General features: G+C 47.3%; 1 protein-coding gene across 1 annotated transcript in view; it reads left to right on the forward strand.

Moving 5' to 3' along the window:
* The window catches only part of LOC307014303 (uncharacterized protein), a gene marked incomplete at its 3' end in the record, with an annotated part of 137,844 nt that extends 116,318 nt beyond the window's left edge, over positions 1-21,526 (forward strand). Inside the window, exons 11-12 of the mRNA XM_079642176.1 lie at positions 12,722-12,821; positions 21,456-21,526. Of these exons, the coding sequence (XP_079498302.1) occupies positions 12,722-12,821; positions 21,456-21,526 (171 nt within the window). The remainder of the gene's footprint in view (positions 1-12,721; positions 12,822-21,455) is intronic.
* Positions 21,527-24,130: the final 2,604 nt, after the last annotated feature.

Genomic DNA, 24,130 nt, shown 5'->3' on the forward strand with positions numbered 1-24,130 from the left:
CATCTTATAGTAGCCTATACTATTTGGTTCACCTAGTAAGATATTAACAGGATTCACATTAGAGGTGATCAAAGTCTTACATGTGGTGCCATATCCTTATCGGGGCTATATCTGGTTTATCATTGACCGATCATGACATTGCTATATTAAGATTCACATCAAAGGGCTTATGATCATGACATTGCTATATTAAGATTCACATCAAAGGGCTTATCTGCCGCTATGGGTGCAATGTTCACAAAAACAAGTCATAAAAGATAAGGGGGTCAAAGGTCTGAACAGATAACAGGGTCAAAGTCGGATTTCAGAGTGACAGGTGGCGTGACTTCCGGTGTTTTGGGGCGGGACTTCCGGTGTTTGGGGCGGGACTTCCTGTTTGGGAGGCTGGACTTCCGGTATTTGAGGGCAGGACTTCTGGTTTGAGAGGCGGGACTTCCGGTTTATAGGGGTGGGACTTCCGGTTGATAGGGTCATACATAATTCCTTATCAGTCATTAATTAAAATCGAACAGAAGTGGGTGTCTTATAACTACTCATGCAGGCTATTTCTACTATTTCTATTGCTATTTCTTGATCAACAGATTATTCTCCAATGCAATAACAGTACTGAAATTAAGGCTGTAAGGGAATTAATGGGAGCCCTTTTTTAAGTAACTAATGCGTTACTGTTCACTTTTGGGTGTAAGTAATCAGTAAAGTAACTGAGTTACTTTTGAAATGAAGTAACTAGTAATGTTAACTAGTTACTGGTTTTAAGTAACTAGCACAACACTGTATATGAGTAGCTCTGTACAGTACATCAGGGATCACCAACTACCAGTGGCGACTGGTGGAAAATATTTTTGGTGGGGCTATGGAAATGGTGACAAAACCATACTAGGGCATTTAAAATCAGGAGACTAAATACGAACAGTGTGTGTGTGTGTGTGTGTGTGTGTGTGTGTGTGTGTGTGTGTGTGTGTGTGTGTGTGTGTGTGTGTGTGTGTGTGTGTGTGTGTGTGTGTGTGTGTGTGTGTGTGTGTGTGTGTGTGTGTGTCATACTTGCAACCCTCCCGATTTTCGATTTACTCACGACTGTTTCCACTCGGACTTTAATACAGCTACACCATTGTTTGGTTTCCATGGTAGCACGTCTCTTTAGCAGCGCGCGCAACTCAAAGTCTGACAGGGTGAGGAAGATGAAAACTGAACAAGAATCGACAACTCGACCCTCTGATCACTCCTTTCCTGTAAAATACATGTCCGGCCCACACATATGCTCCATGGTGCCACAGGCATTGCCCTTACAACTACAATAAGCATGCAAATGTTAATCTACAGCTCAGGCAATCCACTAGCACCGGAGTCTACACCTGCAGACGCAGCCATCCCCTACTGAAGCGTCACCTTGGATACGAGTCTAAACAACTCACAGACACACAGGCCAGGGCGCTGAAAGGGCGCCCTTTGAGCATCAGATCTGACGACGCTGATTGGCTGAAATTATGTTTCGGCGGCATAGTTTACAGATAGCAACAGTCAGCTTGTTGGTTGCAGCTGCTCTGGCTGAGGGCTCTTTTCTACCGCCCGGACGAGAGAGGGTAATGATACACGCCAGGCAGGAAACATGTGACTTATCAGTAACTTTAGACATCGTAAAACAATTTTAAACGAGATTTTATTGTAGATTATACATTTTACTGATACCAACTATATCATATTTACCTTGTTCTTTAAAAATAAAAATAAAAATAAAAAAAATATATTTTTGGGAAATATATATTTTTGGGAAATATATATTTTTATTTATTTTTAATTTTTAATGACAATCAAACATGTGGGAAGAGGGGGGGCGGCACCCCTAGCGCCCCTATGGGCCGGCCGCCACTGCCAACTACATTTGTCCAAGGGCCAAAATTATTCCTAGAAACACATTCGGTGGCCAGCGATTTTTATATACAACCCTGAATTTCGAAGTTGTTGACCGGGGGGATGATGCTAGTGGAGCACGCTCATGTACTGTCAAGTCACTGGAGCCTTGTAGTGGGGCTACTGCAGAGCGCATAACACAGACTCTTCACACTAACGAAGGATCACTTCTTCTTCAGGACAGGGAAGGCTATGCAGTACGCAGGCTACTGTCCCGCAGCTGCTGCCTCTCTGTTGGACTCCGGTACTGCACATTACTCACAAGACTTTGTAAAAACAAATTGAGTGGGGGGCGAATGCAATAACCACTCCGTCAGCGCCACAGCGCGTGCCGAATGAGAATGGCAAAGTCGTGCCAGATTTGGCCCACGGGCCGCCAGTTGATGGTCACTGCAGTACATCATGGGTCGGCAATATGTGGCCCGCCAGCAATAATATTTGGCCCGGGAAATTATATTATAATTATAAATATTGTACCGACAGTCGCACATACTGTATAGGCTATAATGTCAGAATAGAGAATCTACCTACACCAACAAAATCGGAGAAGCCGCTTGATCATGGAGGGCGAGGGGTGGTGATGCATATGCTGCCACCCCATTTGGCAGCTTTTTTTTTTAAGAAAAGTTTTGGCTCATCGGACATTTATGAGAGAAAGTGAATGCAGCACAAGACGCGAGCCTTGTAACCCCTCCCCCGGCCCTGGTTCGAGCATGGAAATGTGATTGTCATTTGAACGGGACGGCGCAAAACGAGAAGCATTTGGTCTCCAATGACAGAGAAGAGACTTTCAAGTTTGGCTGTACTCAGCATTGATTCAAAACGCACTAAAGCTTTGGATCTTAATAAGGTTGTGAGCAGTGGAGGACTGGCCATCTGTAGAATCTGGAGAATCACAGAACGGCACCGCAACGCCCCCCCAGAGCATTCGAACGTGTCACATGTTTTAACAATCCATCCATCTTCTCCCGCTTATCCGTGGTCGGGTCGCGGGGGTAGCAGTTCCAGCAGAGAGCCCCAAACTTTCTTTTCCCTGGCTACATCAACCAGCTCTGACTGGGGGATCCCAAGGCGCTCCCAGGCCAGCGAAGAGATATAATCCCTCCACCTGGTCCTAGGTCTACCCCTTGGTCTCTTCCCAGCTGGACGTGCCTGGAACACCTCCCTAGGGAGGCGCCCAGGTGGCATCCTAACTAGGTGCCTGAACCACCTCAACTGGCTCCTTTCGACGCGAAGGAGGAGCGGTTCAACTCAGAGTCCCTCCCGGATGACTGAACTTCTCACCTTATCCCTAAGTCGGACACCAGCCACCCTGCGGAGAAAACCCATCTCGGCCGCTTGTATCCGCAATCTCGTTCTTTCGGTCATGACCCATCCTTCATGACCATAGGTGAGGGTAGGAACGAAAATGGCCCGGTAGACAGAGAGCTTTGACTTTTGGCTCAGCCCTCTTTTCGTCACAACGGTGCGGTAAAGCGACTGCAGTACCGCTCCCGCTGCTCCGATTCTCCGGCCCATCTCATGCTCCATTGTTCCCTCACTTGAGAACAAGACCCCAAGATACTTGAACTCCTTCACTTGGGGTAAGGACTCATTCCCTACTTGGAGTGGACAGTCCATCGGTTTCCTGCTGAGAACCATAGCCTCAGATTTGGAGGTGCTGATCCTCATCCCAGCCGCTTCACACTCGGTTGCAAACCGACCCAGTGAGTGCTGAAGGTCGCAGAACGATGAAGCCATTAGAACCACATCATCTGCAAAAAGCAGTGGTGCAATCCTTAGTCCACCGAACTGCAAACCCCCTCCCCCACGACTACGCCTCAAAATCTGATCCATGTATATTACAAACAGGATTGGTGACAAAGCGCAGCCCTGGCAGAGGCCAACCCTCACCGGAAATGGGTCCGACTTACTGCCGAGGACCCGGACACAGCTCTCGCTTTGGGAGTACAGAGATTGGATGGCCCTGAGTAGAGATCCCCTCGCCCCATACTCCCAAAGTAACATCCTTGGGAACTCGGTCATACGCCTTCTCCAAGTCTACAAAACACATGTAGACCGGATAAGCGTACTCCCAGGCCCCCTCCAGGATCCTTGCGAGAGTCAAAAGATCATCCGTCGTTCAACGACCAGGACGGAATCCGCATTGTTCCTCCTCAATCTGAGGTTCGACAATCGGCCTGACCCTCCTTTCGAGTACCTTAGAGTAAACTTTCCCGGGGAGGCTGAGTAGTGTGATGCCTCTGTAATTTGCACACACCCTCTGATCCCCCTTTTTGAAAAGGGGAACCACCACCCCGGTCTGCCACTCCTTCGGTACTGTTTCCGACTTCCACGCAACGTTGATGAGACGTGTCAACCATGACAGTCCCTCAACACCCAGAGCCTTCAGCATTTCTGGGCGGATCTCATCCAACCCCCGGGGATTTGCCACTGTGGAGTTGTTTGACGACCTCAGTGACCTCCCCCCGGGAGATTGGTGATGATCCCCCGTCATACTCCAGCTCTGCCTCTAACATAGAGGGCGGAGTTGTCGGGTTCAGGAGTTCCTCAAAGTGTTTCTTCCAACGCCCTAACACTCCATCAGTTGAGGTCAACAACGTCGTCCCATCCTTACTGTACACAGCTTGGATGGTTCCCTGCTTCCCACTCCTGAGGTGTCGGACAGTTTTCCAGAACAACTTTGGTGCCGCCCGAAAGTCCTTTTCCATGTCTTCTCCGAACTTCTCCAACACCCGCTGCTTTGCCTCGGCCACGGCTGAGGCTGCGGCCCTTCGGGCCTGTCGGTACCTTGCAACTGCCTCGGGAGTCCCCCGGGATAACAAATCCCTGAAGGCCTCCTTCTTCAGTCGGACGGCTTCCCTGACCCTATTTAGGGGCAATGGATGTCCACTCTCGGGAGACGACAGACAGTGGTGCGGTTAGCCAAAGTGACAGACCTAATGTTAGCCCTATTTACAGGCAATGGACGTCCACTCTCGGGAGACGACCAACAGTGGTGCGGTTAGCCAAAGTGACAGACCTAATGTTAGACCTATTTACAGGCAATGGACGTCCACTCTCAGGAGAGAGACCTCCAGCATGTGTCCCTGAAATGGAGACTCTGTTTATTTCACTCATCCAGGACAGAGACCGGGGAAATCTCCTCTCTGTGGCCCCTCCAAGACCCACAAAGGACGGACTAAAGACCTCCAGCATGTGTCCCTGAAATGGGGACTCTGTTTATTTCACACTTCCAGGAGAGACGACGGGTAAATCCCCTCTCTTTGCCGGCTCACAGAGCCCTGAAGGACGGACTAGAGACCTCCAGCATGTGTCCCTGAAATGTGGACTCAGGTTATTTCACACATCCAGGTCAGAGACCGGGGAAATCACCTCTCTGTGGCCCCTCCAAGACCCCCAAAGGACGGACCACAGACCTCCAGCATGTGTCCCTGACATGGGCACCTCCATAACCTTGCACACCGTGAGTCCCCGGACTCCCGGACTTAAGCACTCCCCCACGGACTAAACCCAGATGATCACACCCTACAGAACCTCATGCCCCTGGTAACCCTAAAAGGGGGGTGAATTTTGCGGTGCTTTACCGTCCGCCCATCGGCATCCATATTCGGCCTTATTCACGGCACCACCACCCCTTCTCTGGAGGATATTCTCATGCTCCTGGTAACCCTTTAAATAGTCTGATACTATCAGGGCTCATCACCGCACTTTACAAGCCAGAAATAATGTTTAAATGGTCGGGGAAAGTGTTTTTAAACGTCTGGAAGAGAGTTGTAGCCTGTCATTTTGCACGATATCATTTAACATTGAACATCTCCTGGAAATGCACAGAATATGTCCATTTCCAGGAGAGATTCCATGTTAAATGATATCGTGCAAAATGACAGGCTATAACCCAGGAACAAGTGTTTGAAAGGCGGGGAAAAGTTGTTTAAAATAGTCGGAAAAGTGTTTTTAAACGTATGGAAGAGAGTTGTAGCCTGTCATTTTGCACGATATCATTTAACATTGAACATTTCCTGGAAATGCACAGAATATGTCCATTTCCAGGAGAGATTCCATGTTAAATGATATCGTGCAAAATGACAGGCTATAACCCAGGAACAAGTGTTTGAAAGGCGGGGGAAAGTTGTTTAAAATAGTCGGAAAAGTGTTTTTAAACGTATGGAAGAGAGTTGTAGCCTGTCATTTTGCACGATATCATTTAACATTGAACATTTCCTGGAAATGCACAGAATATGTCCATTTCCAGGAGAGATTCCATGTTAAATGATATCGTGCAAAATGACAGGCTATAACCCAGGAACAAGTGTTTGAAAGAAGGGGAAAAGTTGTTTAAAATAGTCGGAAAAGTGTTTTTAAACGTATGGAAGAGCGTTTTAGCCTGTGATTTTGCAGGATATAATTTAACATGTAACCTCTCCCGGAAATGCACAGAATCTGTTCATTTTCAGGAGAGGGTCAATGTTAAATGATATCCTGCAAAATGACAGGCTAAAACACCCAGGGATACGTGTTTGAAAGGCGGGGAAAATTTGTTTAAAATAGTCTGATACCTCCAGGGCGCACCGCATTTTACAAGCCAGGGAAGGTGTCTGAATCCTGGGTAAACATTGTTTAATAGTCTGACACCTGGCACTGTATTTGCCCCTGGGAACCTTCAAGGTTATATTCATGTTTTATTATTTATTTAATAATCACATGATTTTTACAAAAACAGTATACACAGTATACATATATACAATAATAATAATATAACAATATACATAATAAAAACATGAAAAGTGGTGAAAATGAGAAAATGTATCTGAAAATAGTGCCTCATAATGCGGGCATGTGGACAGTAGCCAGAGACTCACAGGCACACACACATGCAGAGATCCAGGGGGCGGAGCACATGGCTTTTTTTAACCAGAAATGAGTCTCTGAGAGGCGGGGAGACTCAGAGGACAGGATGCGTCACCTCACTTTGTAACCCAGGAAAAGAGCAGGAATTCTGGCTGCGTGAGTGGTAAAAGCGCCTTCAGCTGTTTTAATCCGACAGCCGCTGATGCGCACGGAAGTCTGGCCGTTTCGTTAACATTTGAATTGCCAAATGGGCGGAAATCCGTCCGTTTCGTTAAAACGCCGGCCTGGAGCCTGTGCAGGACCCCAGTGAGAGCTCCAGACTGTGTGCACTGTGTTAGGGAACCATATGAACGGCTTACATGAGTGTTAAAAGTGCATTCATCTGTTTTAATCCGACAGCCGCAGAGGTGCTGACGGAAAACAGGCGGAACAAATTGATTATTTTAACCAGGAATAAATGTTTGCAAGGCGGGGAAAGTGTTCCTGCAGCCCCTCCATAACGGTAATAATGATTAGAAATGATTTCCAGGGCAGAAAGCGGTTTTTAAATGTGGAAAAAAATATTTTAAACTGTTTAAAAAGCACAAAGTGATTTGAGTGCAGTTCTCATGTGTCCCCACAGGAGGACGCATCATCCCAGGGAGCACAGTGCATTAATAGTAAAAAATACAACAAAAACAGGGCAAATCAAGGGATTTAAAGTGCGGGGAAGCTCCGCACCACACACAGGTACATTCCTAAATCCCCACCATGGTGACCACGGTGATTTAAACTAGTTTCTGCGGGGGAAAGAGTGCTGAAAATCGGATTAAACCCTGCTCACAGTGTGGTAAAAGTCAGATTGTTTCAGAGACCCATAGTAATGCAGGGTCGGGCCGGGTCAGTGCTTGGATGGGAGACCGCCTGGGAATACCCGGTGCTGTAAGCTTTTTTTAAATGCAGCTACATGCATGGTGACAAGGTACGATTTATACCCTAAAATAGCATGCTAAGCGTGGGTGGATTAGTTTCAAAGCATGCACACTCTGCTCATGTCAGTCTTCCATCAAATAGACCGGGGAAAACACCTCTCTTTAGCCCCTCACAGACCACCAAAGGACGGACTAAGCAGCTCCAGCACGGCTCCCTCACATGCACACTCTGCTCATGTCAGACTTCCATCAAATAGACCGGGGAAAACACCTCTCTTTAGCCCCTCACAGACCCCCGAAGCAGCTCCAGCACGGCTCCCTCACATGCACACTCTGCTCATGTCAGTCTTCCATCAAATAGACCGGGGAAAACACCTCTCTTTAGCCCCTCACAAACCACCAAAGGACGGACTAAGCAGCTCCAGCACGGCTCCCTCACATGCACACTCTGCTCATGTCAGACTTCCATTAAAATAGACCGGGAAAAACACCTCTCTTTAGCCCCTCACAGACCACCAAAGGACGGACTAAGCAGCTCCAGCACGGCTCCCTCACATGCACACTCTGCTCATGTCAGACTTCCATTAAAATGGACCGGGAAAAGCACCTCTCTTGGGCACCTCACAGAGCCCCAAAGGACGGCCTGATGACCTCCAGCCTCTCTCCCTCACATGGAGCTCAGGTTATTTCATACCTCCGGGAGAGGGACCGGGAAAACCACCTCTCTGTAGCCCCTCACAGAGCCCCAAAGGACGGACTGAGGACCTCCGGCAACAGTGGCACTTCCATAACCTTGTGCACCATGAGTCCCCGGGCCCCCGTACTTAAGCACTCCCCCACGGACTAAACCCAGATGATCACACCCTACAGAACCTCATGCCCCTGGTAACCCTAAAGGGGGTGGATTTTGCGGTGCTTTACCGTCCGCACATCGGCATCCATATTCGGCCTTCTTCATGACACCACCACCCCTTCTTTGGAGGATATTCTCATGCTCCTGGTAACCCTTTAAATAGTCTGATACTACCAGGGCTCATCACCGCACTTTACAAGCCAGAAATAATGTTTAAATGGTCGGGGAAAGTGTTTTTAAACGTCTGGAAGAGAGTTGTAGCCTGTCATTTTGCACGATACCATTTAACATTGAACATCTCCTGGAAATGCACAGAATATGTCCATTTCCAGGAGAGATTCCATGTTAAATGATATCGTGCAAAATGACAGGCTATAACCCAGGAACAAGTGTTTGAAAGGCGGGGAAAAGTTGTTTAAAATAGTCGGAAAAGTGTTTTTAAATGTATGGAAGAGCGTTTTAGCCTGTGATTTTGCAGGATATAATTTAACATGTAACCTCTCCCGGAAATGCACAGAATATGTTCATTTTCAGGAGAGGGTCAATGTTAAATGATATCCTGCAAAATCACAGGCTAAAACACCCAGGGATACGTGTTTGAAAGGCAGGGAAAAGTTGTTTAAAATAGTCTGATACGTCCAGGGCGCATCACCGCATTTTACAAGCCAGGGAAGGTGTCTTAATCATTGGTACACATTGTTTAAATAGTCTGATACCTGGCACTGTATTTGCCCCTGGGAACCTTCAAGGTTATACTAATGTTTTATTATTTATTTAATTATCACACCATTTTTACAAAAACAGTATACAAAATAAACATAATAACAACATGATTACAACATGATTAACAGGAGCCTGGGGGCCATATTAGCCGTCTAACTTGTACGGTGCACCGGGGAAAAAAGGTTGTGTCCACGGCCCCTTTCCCCTCATCAGGAGTATCAATCGGTCCTGAAGAAGAGGTATCGCTGCTCTCCGCCCCTGAGTCCTCTTCGGAGGTAGCTGACGGTGGTAGACCTCCTTCTGATGATGATGCTGCTGCAGCTGCTGCCGCCCTGAACATGGAGCGGATCTTCAATCCCTCCTTTATTCCAGGCGTATTCGCGTAGAACCGGTCTGCAGTGCTTACGTCGTGACACATAAACCTAGCGAGAATCGACCTGCTTTCTGGATCTTGGTGATGCTTGATATTGTCAGCCAGGGCAGTGCGCAAGATGGTGAAGGTGACGGCTGTTTTTAGCCCAGCATCAGCCCAAGCCCTCTTCAAGTGAGCGTTCAGGCTCTTGGAAGTGTGCTTCCCCGTTGTGAAAAGGAAGAATTCACTCTGAGGACCCGACAAGCCCTCTTTTATCCCCATCCACCGCATGACCCAGCTAAACTCCTTTATTGTAAGCACCAGCTGTGCTTCGCCAAATGTCTTGGCAGTCTTGTGATCCTGCACGTGGATGATGTAGCCCTCAGCAGTGCCCCTTCTGTCCGCCTCAAAGACCTCCGTGTTGGTCATGTTTGCGTACACACCCGGACGGTGGCCATACAGGAGGCTCCAATGGAGGGTTAGATAGCCATATAGCAGGTACTGGGTGATTGAGGTCGGATTGCTAGCCATCAGTTCAAGGAGACCAGGGATGCGCTTCTCAGCGGCCGCCATGGCGGCGAGAAGCTCCGCCTGGCTCGGCAGACGATCCAGCTTGTTCCTCTTCACCTTAAACCGGTGGACAGTGACAGACTTTTTCAAATCGTTAATGTTGGCTTTCACCTCTCTGATGATGTGGGTCATATCAGACTGGGTGAGCCTGCACCCCCGGAGCTTTGACGCAGACAAGTACCTCGGGAAATGGTTCACAGTCTTCAGGAACAACAGCGATGTTGTGACTGCCTGGCCCGACTCTGAAATATACTCGCTCCAGCCACGGACCCTCTTTGTGTCTTTTAGAAACAGCCAGTCTGACAGCCGGTCAACACCATGGGCCATGAATACTAGGAAGTTCTTTATCCGGCTGACATTGGACATACAATTCTCTTTCCGTTTTACTGTCGGTGCGAGACCCTCACAATGACCTCTGTATGTCTGAATGTACGTCTCCATGCTTTTAGGCAACGTGATTTCACGCATGGTATTCCCCCGTCCCTTCCCAGTGGACCAGTGATTTTGGGGAGAGGGCCAGTCCTTAGCCAGATTAGCTTTCAGCTTTTTGGAGACAGACGCACGGGTCTTCTGGCATACAGGGGTCTCACTACGGGAGGCTTCTACGGACCACATGACAGTCTTCACCGGGGTCTTGCTTCCGGAGGCTTCTGGGGACCGCATCACAGACTTGAGAGGGGTCTCACTCGCAGAGGCTTCTATGGACCGCATGACAGTCTTCACCTGGGTCTCACTACCGGAGGCTTCTGGGGACCGCATGACAGTCTTCACCGGGGTCTTGCTTCCGGAGGCTTCTGGGGACCGCATCACAGACTTGAGAGGGGTCTCACTCGCAGAGGCTTCTATGAACCGCATGACAGTCTTCACCGGGGTCTTGCTTCCGGAGGCTTCTGGGGACCGCATCAAAGTCTTCACCAGGATCTTGAGAGGGGTATTGCTGCCGGAGGCTACTGTGTTCATGCCGGGGGTACTTGAGATTGCTAGGCCCTTAAATCGTATACATTCTTCGTCTTCCTCAAGCAGAGCAGCAGTGGCATTCTGCTTCCTGGGTTTTAGACCCTGTTTTAGCCTGGAGCGCAGGGTCTTCACCTCATCAATGAGGGCATCCTTCTGAGCCCTCAATGCCACATTTTCCAGCCTCACCTGCATGCATTCCTCTTCGTCACACTCGGTATGTGGGGAGAAGGGTGGAGGGTGCACCGGGTATTCCTCCTCATTGTCTATATCCAATAATGTAGCCATTCCAATGATGGGATTAGTCTCTCGGAGGTCATGGAGCAACTGCATGGCCACACTATGCTTCAGCCTTGCTATGACCTGATGTGCCTCATCTCGGGAGAACTCAGGGTGGTCACGAGTTACATGACGGTGTAGTTTCTTCCCAGCATACGAACACCCTGTGATGGGACAGGGTTTGGTCCGAACATTTATTCTACCACTGGCCATTTTAAGACTGATGCCTCTTTCCTCCAGGTTCCGCACTGCATGTTTGTGCTTAAGGTGCTTATTCAAAGCCAGATAGCAGAGTCTGCACACCGGGCATTCGGTCAGCATCCTTCCTAAAACACACACAATGAATTCTATTTAAATGGTTTTCTGTTTCTCCGTTTATATGCGTTAGCTAACTGGTGATTGCAACCATGGGTCCGATGCTTCAATGCAGGGAACACGGACCAAGGGGAGGACTTGGGTTACCACCTGGTTAAAATGGTCCCACCTCCGCACCAACACGGGGCTGGTGATCGGTCCGATACATTGATTGTTTTTTGTTTCATGGTTCTGCCACGAGCTCACAAGACAGTTTTGGGTACGAAAACGTGGGGACAGTACCTCCGGGCGCTCCATCCCGCTCCGGCCTTCGCCGCAGCGGGGAGAGGAGGCATTGAACCCCTCGCACCTGCCCCCGGAGGAGGCAGGGGAGTCAGGTACCCGGAGGCGCACGGTGGACGGCCAGGGCGAGACCGCCACACCGCACTGGAGTCAGGGTTCCGAGTTTTTCGAGCCAGGTCCCGGTGAAACGCAGTACGGAGCACCCGGCAGGAGCCTCCAGCAGACCCCCCGCGCGGTTCCCTCGTCCCTCGGAAGAGGCGGAGAGGTGGGGGTTTTTCATCTGCTGGCGGACTGCCGGGGAGAACGTGCTGCTCGGGAGCCAGGCTCAGAGTTAGTGGCAGTGAGAGCCCGTGCACCTGCCTTTTACAGCAGGCACGCGCTGGTATCGGGGTGGGGAGAGAAGGTAGAAGCAGAGGCTGCAGAAACAGCCAGAGCCTTCCCCTCTAACACACCCCTCATTTGGTTCATGAGCACTGGGCAGAGTCCCCTGTCAACTCTCCTTATATTCCTCCGGAGACCAGTTGGGACATGGCAGCATCCCACTTCGCCTGGTACACCATATCGTTAAATGAGCTCAGTAATGTACTGCACAACATCACATGGGTAAATGAGCTACGTAATGCACTGCAAAATCACATTTGGTTTATTTCCAAAAAGCCTGGAAAAAACACATATCCGTCATGTCCTGTAAAATATCATTCTTTGTTTATTTCCATCCTTCAGGCAAATACACATATCTTTGTCCGCTCCAGGAGCACCCGCAGTTTGGATGAACCGACCGCCAAGCACCGGAAGCTGGACCCGGGGAGGAGGCCCTCCGATGGCGGGTCAAATTTGCTGATACCGCAGCTGGCTGGACACTAGCCGTAGAAGAACACCCGGGCGGGACCAGGCATGTCCCTCTTTGCAGACAAGCATATATGCGTTCCGGCATTCGCCGCATATCTTTGTCCGCCCCAGGAGCAGAGTCAAACCCGCAGTTTGGATGAACCGACCGCCAGAGCACCGGCACGAGGCCGGGCCGGCGGAGGCCTTCCAATGGCGGGTCGCGTTTGCCATTCGATCAATGTCTTTGCAGACAAGCATATATGTGGTTGTTACGCAGAATCAAACAGGTAGTGTGATGAAGTAGGGTCCTGTGCCCGGAGCAAGGCCAATTGCTGAATGCCGCAGCCGACTAAGGCCGCTATGCCACAGTGGAGGATGAGAGAAACAGGTGTTTGTCTTGCATTCCGCGGCGAAGTGGGGAGGTGGAACTTCCACCCCGCTACGGAACCCGTGGTGGGACCCCTGAGTCAGACGGTTCTTCTTTGAAACGCTTCATATCGGTCGGCCTGGGAGGTAAGAGACACGCAGGGTTACCCCCACGCAGCCCACGCAACACGGAGGAGGCAGGGGAGTCTGGTACCCGGAGGCGCATGGCCGCAACACCGCACTGGAGTCAGGGCATGGGCGCGGGAAGGGGGGTGCTGAGGGCGCTGCAGCACCCCCTAGCGGCAGGCAGGGGGTGCGGAGCTCCCCTGTCTGAATTATTATTTGACGGTTATTGCTGCTCCCGCTGTGCATAATCTGTGTAATATGTAGCCAATAAATTCCACACTGTTGGTAAAATAATATTTTGGCCTGCCCCGAATGTCTTTTCTGTAGCCCCGGACAATTCTACCTCAATAATATAATACATTAACCGTGCTTTACGTGAACCTCATCAAGACACTAGAAAGGACGGCAGGACTGTAATTTCCCGTGTTCAGTGAATGCAACAGAGGCAAGACACCAGACCAATCAGAGAGTTGCATGGAAATAAAAGTGTGCTTGTGTCATTCAAGCTCGCGGCTCTGTGTGTGTGCGGAAATAGCGCATTTAGTATGTGTGAGAGAGGGGGAGAGAGAGAGGGACCGGTGCCAGCAGCAGGGACCGTGTTGTTAGCATCTGGTTAGCTAGCTGCACTAACGGACATACGGAGCTGTTTGTTCCACAACAAGCTGGAGGAGAGCTCTCCTCTCAGACTGAGAGGCTCAGGTGAGCTAAAGGACTCTCTGAGTGTTTAGATAGTTAACTTTAGTCTAAGTTATCTCAGTGGGTCTCAAACGGTTTGGTCAAAAATTATTCAAAAGATTATTTCCGCGGCACACCTTCATATGATCATTATAGTTATAAAAAAAATAAGAGAATAAAGGAAAAACAGTTATGAAATACTATATGGCAGTAAAACAAGAATACAGTTTGAAAGGGGAGTGATTATTAAAATATCCATAAAGAAAAAGAACATCTGCTTACAGTTGTGTTTCATCTGGGTGTTGAGAGATGTATCCATAGATCTCTTAATGTTGCTCTCAAAGTGCACCAGATTGATGCTTTTAACTTCAATATTTAAAAAAATATCTTCCCGGGGCAGCATCCCCCCGGACCCCCCTAGAGGAGCTGAGGTCCGCTCCCCACTCGTAAAAAAATAGCACTTTACCCCTGCCTATATGCCGTGAGCTGATTATCGAGCCTTCTTTGTAACAGTCGCGGGTTTACTGTGTGTTTGCGTGCGGTGAGTTTTTTTGTGCGTGCTCTATAGTGCCCGTAATAGTGTTCACTGGAGTCCAGCACCTCAGCACCCCCACTCAAAATACCTTCCCGCGCCTCTGAGTCAGGGTTTCGAGTTTTTCGAGCCAGGTCCCGCTGAAACGCAGGACTCCAGCAGGAGCCTCCAGCAGACCCCCCCGACGTTTCCCTCGTCCTTCCCGGCCATCAGAGTCGAACCCGCAGTTCGGAGGAACCGACCGCCAGAGCACCGGCATGAGGTCGGGCCGGCGAAGGCCTTCCGATGGCGGGTCGCGTTTGCCATTCGATCAGTGAGAAATCAGAAGAGGAAGGGAAAAAAAAGACTAACTTGTGTTTTTGGAGTTCCATAAAAAAAGGGTGAAAATGAAAAAATGTATCCGAGAGTGCCCCATAAGGCGGGTAGAGTCCCCTGACAACTCCCCTCGCATTCCTCCACACACACAAAGTAACACTTTACTTTTTGGAGAACCGTACAAAACGGCTAAAAGTGTTGAAATGTATCCGAGAATAGTGCCCCATAAGGCGGGTAGAGTCCCCTGACAACTCCCCTCGCATTCCTCCACACTCACAAAGTAACACTTTACTTTTTGGAGAACCGTACAAAACGGCTAAAAGTGTTGAAATGTATCCGAAAATAGTGCCTCATGAGGCGGATAGAGTCCCCTGTCAACTCCCCTTGCATTCCTCCACACTCTGAAAAAGTCAGTTATTTTTTGGAGAACCATCAAAAAGGGCTAAAAGTGTTAAAATGTATCCGAAAATAGTGCCTCATGAGGCGGATAGAGTCCCGTGGCAACTCCCCTTGCCTTCCTCCGGAGCCCAGTTCAAAAACTTAAAGTTTGGTAAGAACCATGCTGGGGGGTCTCCGGCCAACAAAATGTATCCGAGCCAGAGTGCACATACAGCGGATGAATTCCTCCATGAAGTTACACAGCCGTTTTTTTTCTGAGTCCTCTCAAAAACCGGGTTTCCGATTTCGTGCAGACAGTAGCTTGGAAAACATGAACGTTTTTTTAGGACGGAGAAGGGGAAGTCTGGATTCCCCTCTCCGTTGTAAATTGCAACGGGGGGGGAAAGTGTTCGGGGCTTCGTCCCGAAGCGCCGAAGGGTTGAGCATCGGAGCCCCTTCTTCTGAGCCCCTTCTCCGTTGTAATTTCAAAACTTCATTTTTTGATTATTTTAACATATAATTGACCGTTTTATTTCATTTTTTTTTCTTTCCACGGGTGGGGGCCTATGGCAGGCCGCCTATGAGCTCCCAAATTCGGCCCGGATCCTCCGGGATTTGTGGGATAAGCTCCATAAACTGACAAGGTCATCCAAATATTTCGCTTTTATAGCCCAAAGATATATAATGCAAATACATTAAAATCGTAAAAGGTAAAATTGTGCTCTGCATTACCCGAAATTTGATTTATATAGCCCCGAAAAAATGATTAAAAATCATTTTCGTGGGGAAAAGTGTTAAAATGCCTGATTAAAGCATATGCAGGACCCCAGTGAGCTCCAGACTATGTGCATTGTGTCAGGGACCATGTGAATGATAACACCCATCATTTAAACGCAAAAGCCACCATTAAAAATCACTTTTAGGGGGAAAACGCCGGCTCTGTCCATTTCGTTAACAAACTGATAGGCAAATGGACAAAAGTGTGAAAACGGAGGAGCCGCTGCTCCAGGCTGTGTGCATTGTGTCGGGGGGCCTTGTGAATGATAGCACCCATCATTTAAACGCAAAAGCCACCATTAAAAGTCACTTTTAGGGGGAAAACAGTGGTTCCGTCCGTTTGGTTAACAAACTGATAGGCAAATGGACAAAAGTGTGATTAAAGCATATGCAGGACCCCAGTGAGCTCCAGACTATGTGCATTGTGTCAGGGGGCCATGTGAATGATAGCACCCATCATTTAAACGCAAAAACCACCATTAAAAGTCACTTTTAGGGGGAAAACGCAGGCTCTGTCCATTTCGTTAACAAACTGATATGCAAATGGACAAGCGGGGGAAAACGGCCGAGCCGCTGCTCCACTGCTCCAGGCTGTGTGCATTGTGTCAAGGGGCCTTGTGAATGATAACATCCATCATTTAAACGCAAAGGCCACGATTAAAAGTCACTTTTAGGGGGAAAGCGCCGGCTCTGTCCATTTCGTTAACAAACTGATAGGCAAATGGACAAGCGGGGGAAAACGGCCGAGTCGCTGCTCCAGGCTGTCTGCATTGTGTTAGGGAATCCTATGAAGGGTGTACATGAGTGTATACATGTTTTAAATAGTAGGATACCTCCAGGGCGCATCACCACATTTTACAAGCCAGGGAAGGTGCATGGATCCTGGGTAAACATTGATTAAGTGTTTTCAAATGTGTGGAACAGTGTTTTGTCACTTTCAAAACTCTCCTGTCATTGACCGGAGAAATTGGGTCGATGTTGTATTCAATCTGGCCATTAATATTCCAGTGAGACGAAGTAGGCCTACGTACATTGACCGGAGTGATCCCATGTTAATTTTGTCCAAAAACCGGAGCATTCCCTAACCCTATTTAGGGGCATTGGATGTCCACTCTCGGGAGACGACCGACAGTGGTGCGGTTACCCAAAGTGACAGACCTAATATTAGCCCTATTTACAGGCAATGGACGTCCACTCTCGGGAGAGAGACCTCCAGCGTGTGTCCCTGCCATGGGGACTCTGTTTATTTCACACTTCCAGGACAGAGATGGGGGAAATCTCCTCTCTGTGGCCCCTCCAAGAGCCCCAAATGACGGACTAATGACCTCCAGCGTGTGTCCTGCAGCCGCTGATATGTACTGAAGTCTGTCCGTTTCGTTAACATTTGAATAGCCAAATGGACGGAAATATGCCCATTTTGTTAAAACGCCGGACTGGAGCCTGTGCAGGACCCCAGTGAGAGCTCCAGACTGTGTGCACTGTGTTAGGGAACCATATGAACGGAGTACATGAGTGTTAAAAGTGCATTAAACTGTTTTAATTCAACAGCAGCCGCTGACAATCTCACTGTGTTACCCGGGAAATGAGCCGGATTTGTGGGTAGGCTGAGTGTCGAAAGTGCATCAAACTGGTTTTAATTCAACAACAGGCTGCTTCATATCACACTGTTACCCAGGAAATGAGCCGGATTTGTGGGTAGGCTGAGTGTTAAAGGTGCATTAAACTGGTTTTAATTCAACAGAGGACAGGCTGCTTCATATCACACTGTTACCCAGGAAATGAGACAGATTTGTGGGTAGGCTGAGGCATTAAACTGTTTTAATCCGACAGCCGCTGATGCGCACGGAAGTCTGTCCGTTTCGTTAACATTTGAATAGCCAAATGGACGGAAATAAACCCATTTAGTTAAAACACCGGACTGGAGCCTGTGCAGGACCCCAGTGAGAGCTCCAGAATGTGTGCACTGTGTTAGGGAACCATATGAATGATAGCATCAATCATTTAAATGCAAAAATAACGATTAAAAATCATTTTTAGGGGGAAAACGGTGGATCTGTCCATTTCGTTAACAATCTGATAGCCAAATGGACGGAAATCCGTCTGTTTCGTTAACAATCTGATAGCCAAATGGACAAGCAGGTAAAAACGGCCGAGTCACTGCTCTCAGGGCCTCAGACTCACAGGCACACACACGTGCAGAGAACCAGGGCGGTGCACATGGCTTTTTTACCCAGCGGACTCTGAGAAGCGGGGGAAAGTTGTGTGGATAGAGGCAGAGCGCAGCGGCAGGCAGAGCGCAGCAGCAGCAGCAGGCAGAGAGGAGCAGGCTGCGATACCCCCCCCCCACAGAGCCCACCCAGAGGACAGGCTGCGCCACCTCACTTTGTAACCCAGGAAAGGAGCAGGAATCCTGGCTGCGTGAGTGTTAAAAGCGCATTAAACTGTTTTAATCTGACAGCCGCTGATGCGCACGGAAGTCTGTCCGTTTCGTTAACATTCTGATAGCCAAATGGACGGAAATCCGTCCGTTTGGTTAACATTTGAATAGCCAAATGGACAAGCAGGTAAAAACGGCAGAGTCGCTGCTCTCAGGGCCCCAGGCTCACAGGCACACACACACATGCAGAGGTCCAGGAGCAGGAATCCTGGGTACGTGAGTGTTAAAAGTGCATTAAACTGTTTTAATCCGACAGCCGCAGGTGCTGACGGAAAGCAGGCGGAAACAAATGGATTATTTTACCCAGGAATAAGTGTTTGCAAGGCGGGGAAAGTGTTCCTGCAGCCCCTCCATCACGGTAATAATAATTAGAAATGATTTGCAGGGCAGAAAGCGGTTTTTAAAAGTGGAAAAACTATTTTAAACCGTTTGAAATTACTCCCAGGGTGCTGATGGAAAGCAGGCGGAACAAATGGATTATTTTACCCAGGAATAAGTGTTTGCAAGGCGGAGAAAGTGTTCCTGCAGCCCCTCCATAACGGTAATAATGATTAGAAATGATTTCCAGGGCACAAAGCGGTTTTTAAATGTGGAAAAAACTATTTTAAACTGTTTAAAAAGCACAAAGTGATTTGAGTGCCGTTCTCATGTGTCCCCGCAGGAGGGCGCATCATCCCAGGGAGCACAGTGCATTAACAGTAAAAAATACAACAAAAACAGGGCAAAGCACCTCTCTGTGGCTGCTCAAAGACCCCCGAAGCAGCTCCAGCTCGGCTTCCTAACACGGGCAAACAGGTTTTTTCACACCTCCAGAACACAGACCAGCAAAAGCACCTCTCTTTGGCACCTCACAGAGCCCCAAAGGACGGCCTAATGACCTCCAGCCTCTCTCCCTCACATGGAGCTCAGGTTATTTCATACCTCCAGGAGAGGGACCGGGAAAACCACCTCTCTGTAGCCCCTCACAGAGCCCCAAAGGACGGACTAAGGACCTCCGGCAACAGTGGCACTTCCATAACCTCGTGCACCGTGAGTCCCCGGGCCCCCGGACTTAAGCACTCCCCCATGGACTAAACCCAGATAATCACACCCTACAGAACCTCATGCCCCTGGTTACCCTAAAGGGGGTGGATTTTGTGGTGCTTTACCGTCCGCACATCAGCATCCATATTCTGCCTTATTCAAGGCACCACCACCCTGTGGAGGATATTCTCATGCTCCTGGTAACCCTTTAAATAGTCTGATACCTCCAGGGCTCTTCACCGCACTTTACAAGCCAGAAATAATGTTTAAATGGTCGGGGAATGGTTTTTAAACGTCTGGAAGAGAGTTGTAGCCTGTCATTTTGCACAACATAATTTAACATTTAACCTCTCCTGGAAATGCACAGAATATGTGCATTTCCAGGAGAGGTTACATGTTAAATTATATCGTGCAAAATGACAGGCTATAACCCAGGAATAAGTGTTTGAAAGGCGGGGAAAAGTTGTTTAAAATAGTCTGATACCTCCAGGGCTCATCACCGCACTTTACAAGCCAGAAATAATGTTTAAATGGTCGGAGAAAGTGTTTTTAAACGTCTGGAAGAGAGTTGTAGCCTGTTATTTTGCACGATATCATTTAACATGTAACCTCTCCTGGAAATGCACAGATTAGATCTAATCTCTAATTCAGTGGACACATTTGCTGTACCTGATGCAGAGGCACTGACTGCTTGTCTGATTTTCTGAATTTTGTCAGTGAAGAAGGAGGCAAAATCATTGCATGCCCTGGTGGACAGAAATTTAGAGGCTACTGACACTGGGGGGTTAGTTATTCTGTCAACGGTAGCAAACAAGGCACATGCGTTGTTTTTGTTTTTGGTAATGATTTCAGAGAAGAAAGACTGTTGTGCGTTTTACAATTCCAAATTATAAAGGCCAAGTCTCTCTTTATAGATTTCAAAGTGAACCTGGAGATTTGTTTTTCGCCACCTACGTTCAGCTTTTCGACACTCTCTTTTTTCTGCTCTCACGGTCATGGCCTTTCTCTATGGAGATATTTTCTTCCCAGTCACTTCCTTTACCTTAGTTGGAGCAATCGCATCTATACATTTTTTTATTTTTGAATTCAAATGATCTCCTAGCTAATTTCCTGAGATGTTAGCAGGGGCAAGTGTAGAAGAAAAATTCTGAGTAAACATTTCCCTAGTGTTTTCAGTGAAATATCGCTTTGTGGTTACCTCTCTTTGAACATTTTTGTGAACAGAAATAGAGCTCTCAAAGAAAACACAGGAATGGTCAGAGAGTGCAACATAAGTCACCACAGCCTTAGAGATATTTAGACCCTTTGAGATAATTAAGTCCAGAGTGTGCCCCTTATTGTGCGTGGGCTCCCTCACATGCTGAGTCAGCCCATAGTTATCAAGAACACAAAACAGTGCTTTAGCCCCTCTGTCCTGGGGGTTGTCAACATGGATGTTAAAATCACCAACAATGACTAGACGGTCAAAGTCAATACACACTATAGACAGCAGTTCTGTAAGATCATCAAAAAAGCTCACATAGTATTTGGGTGGTCTATAGATATTTAGGAACAGAGCTCGAGAGCAGCATTTCAGCTGAAGGGCCACATATTCAAAAGAAGCAAAGTTCCCATATTGATGTCTTCCTGCATTGAATGGAATCATTGAATAAAATAGCTACTCCACCCCCTTTCTTATGCATTCTTTCCTGACTCATAAAACTAAAGTTGGGAGGGGTTGATTCGATAAGAACAGCTGCACTGTTATTTTGTTCAATCCAAGTTTCCGTTAAAAACATAAAATCGAGATTGTTCTTTGTGATAAAATCATTGATTAAAAAATGTTTTCCTGCCAAACACCTGACATTTAATAAAGCTAGTTTGTTGAATACACTATCAGTAGATTTTTTGTGACAAGCTGTGGTTGACATGGAATCATTTCTAAATTTGATAAACTCACACAAACGTTTGAGCACTTCCTGTTTCTAAACTGATTCACCGCTCTTAATCTATCAACACAGATATCGGCAAAGCTACTGGCAGGCAGGGCCCCGGCATGTCCTGGAAAGAGTTGAGTGCCATACGCCCTTGAGCCTGGACCCAGCCCATATCAGCAAGAGTTTGTTGCGTTTTATACACACACATCCTTATCAGGCTTCGGAGACTGCAGATGCTTTCTTGAAGGTAGGGGAGGTTGACGTAGGCACGGTGATGGAGACGGGGGAGATGGTGCGCGTCTCTGCTTCGGTTATTTTGGTGGGCGTTGTTGAAGGGCGGGGGTAAAGGACATGCTGCCAGGGGGGGGGAGGTGGTTGACGTAGACAAGGTGATGAAGACGGGGGAGATGGTGCGCGTCTCTGCTGTGATTTTGATGGGCGTTGTTGAGGAGCTGGGTAAAGGACATGCTGCCAACCCTGCGTATCGCCTTAGTTTGGTCTTTGAACTCCAGGAAGGATTCAGTGCCAACCCTCTGTATCTCCTTCGTGTGTTCAGCGATCTCCAGGAGGGTGGGTGAAAGGGTGAACGGAGAGTAGAGAGAGCTGTGGGGTGAAGGAAGAGTATCCTCAGAGGTGATAGGGGAGATGAAGGGTGGTGGAGACTTCTCCATTTGTCTCTCATAATCAAGACATTCCTCAGGCGAGTTCAGTGATAGATTTTCAAGGTTTTCTGAGCGATGTGTTGTGTCTTTCTCTTGTTTTGATTCCTCTTGTTGCTTGTCCTTCGCAGAGGGAACAGATTTATGACGTAGGCAGTTGAATACGTTAGAGATAAACAATTTCACTCCTGATTGTTCAGGCAAACTCCATTTGCCTTAAAAAGATGTCTGCGGTCCCAGAAAAAGTGAAAGTTGTCAATAAAATGGACAGAATGGTTAGTACAGGCAATTGAAAGCCAGGTGTTCAGTGCAAACAATCTGCTGAATCTCTCCACTCCTCTTCTGACTGGCGGTAGAGGGCCACTGATTAACACCTCTGCATTTAGAGAGCTGACAGTTTCCAACAACATTTAAAGTCTTTTTTCAGCACTTCTGACTCTTTCACAACATCATGTGTTCCAATGTGCAGTACCACATTCTTCACAGTCAGATGTTCAGCCCCAATATGCAGGATCTTCTCAGCCAAGTCAGAGACCATATCCTTGGGAAAACAGAGTACTTTGGTGTTGTTCTTGCAACCCGATATCACGGCAAGACGTGAACATGCGACGATTTACCATGCTGGGAGACGTGAAGATGTCACGATTTCGTCCCTTCAAACGTGACAGTTACACGGTATTGTTAACCCATGTTAACCAGTGGAGAAGTAACCGGAAATGCCAAGCAAATGCTACCCCGACGTAATGATTTATTTTTTAATAGTCACACTCGATTACGCCAATTTTCTTGTTGCCCCAGCTGGTCGGCACCTCTTTTAGCAGAAACAAAGGCTACATTAATGTATTAAAGCTATGTTAATCCGTGCGTGTGGTTTGTGGATGTGGAATTAACGGACGTGACGTTGTGCGATTGAGTTGCCAGGCAACAGCTTCGGTTCATGTTAATTTACAAACTCTTCAAGTACAACCGTAGTTATATTTAAAAACATGTTAGAAGGCCTCACAAAATACTTTAATGCAAATTAAAATGTAAATGTGAAGGAATGTGTGTATAACAAAATACATCGGTCATTAACGAAACCGGAAACAGAAGTAGGCAAGATCCTCAGCTCGATGATTGGATGGTTAGCCGCAATGCATGCTGGGATTTGGTGTTTATGTGATGTGAAATCTGAAAACGATTTTTCAAAATAAAATAATACTTTATTCCGAGTATGCTTGCTTTTCTCTTTAAAAGTCATCATATAACGGCAATATAATACACGGTTCGGCTGCATTAAATATTACATATCTGCCGTAGTTCTCTATGAATAGAGCCCTGCTGAGAAGACTTCTAGACAAACAGGAACAACTGCCGCCAAAACTGAAAACGTGACGTGGATCATAAATATATAAGCAATTAAACAACATCTTACATTTATTTTCACACAATACGTCTCCTTGCAGTATCAACACTAATTCGGCTGATTTCTATATTTGATCCAATTGGTAGATAGGCTGTACTTACACCATAACGGTGCAGAGCTGATAGAAAGGGACACCTGGTGGTTAAAGCACGTTGTTGAATTGTATTATTTTATTATTAGATATTAATAGGAGGATGTGCAAGACAGACAAACTAATAAGGCTTAATTTAAACATTAAAGAGTACTTTAGGTTAAGGTCTTCTTTTGAATAAGAAAAAAGCTTTGGGGGTATAGAAGAAGAATATGGAGGGATGATACCCTCTTTAATGGTCACACATATATAGCACACAGTACACAGTGACATTTGTATCTACAGATAAATATTAAATCTGACAAAGTACTTAACGTCTAATATATTGCTTTTCTGCAATGTTAACTATGTTTAATCACTTATATGTTTATTATTTGTTTATTATTAAACTGATATTATACATAATATTATACTCTAATAAGATGTATGTAGATAGTATAAGAAATGTGCAGAATGACAGTTTAATGGTGGAGGCATACACACATATTGATAGATGTCTTGTGCACTGTTGAGGAATCTGCGACCCAAGTTTTTCATTCATTGCATAAGTACACCGTAGTTGTGTATAATATGATATGTCAATAAACCTTAGCTTAGAAAATCT

This window comes from Notothenia rossii (assembly GCF_949606895.1).
Source record: "Notothenia rossii genome assembly, chromosome: 8".
Classification (NCBI taxonomy): Eukaryota; Metazoa; Chordata; class Actinopteri; order Perciformes; family Nototheniidae; genus Notothenia; species Notothenia rossii.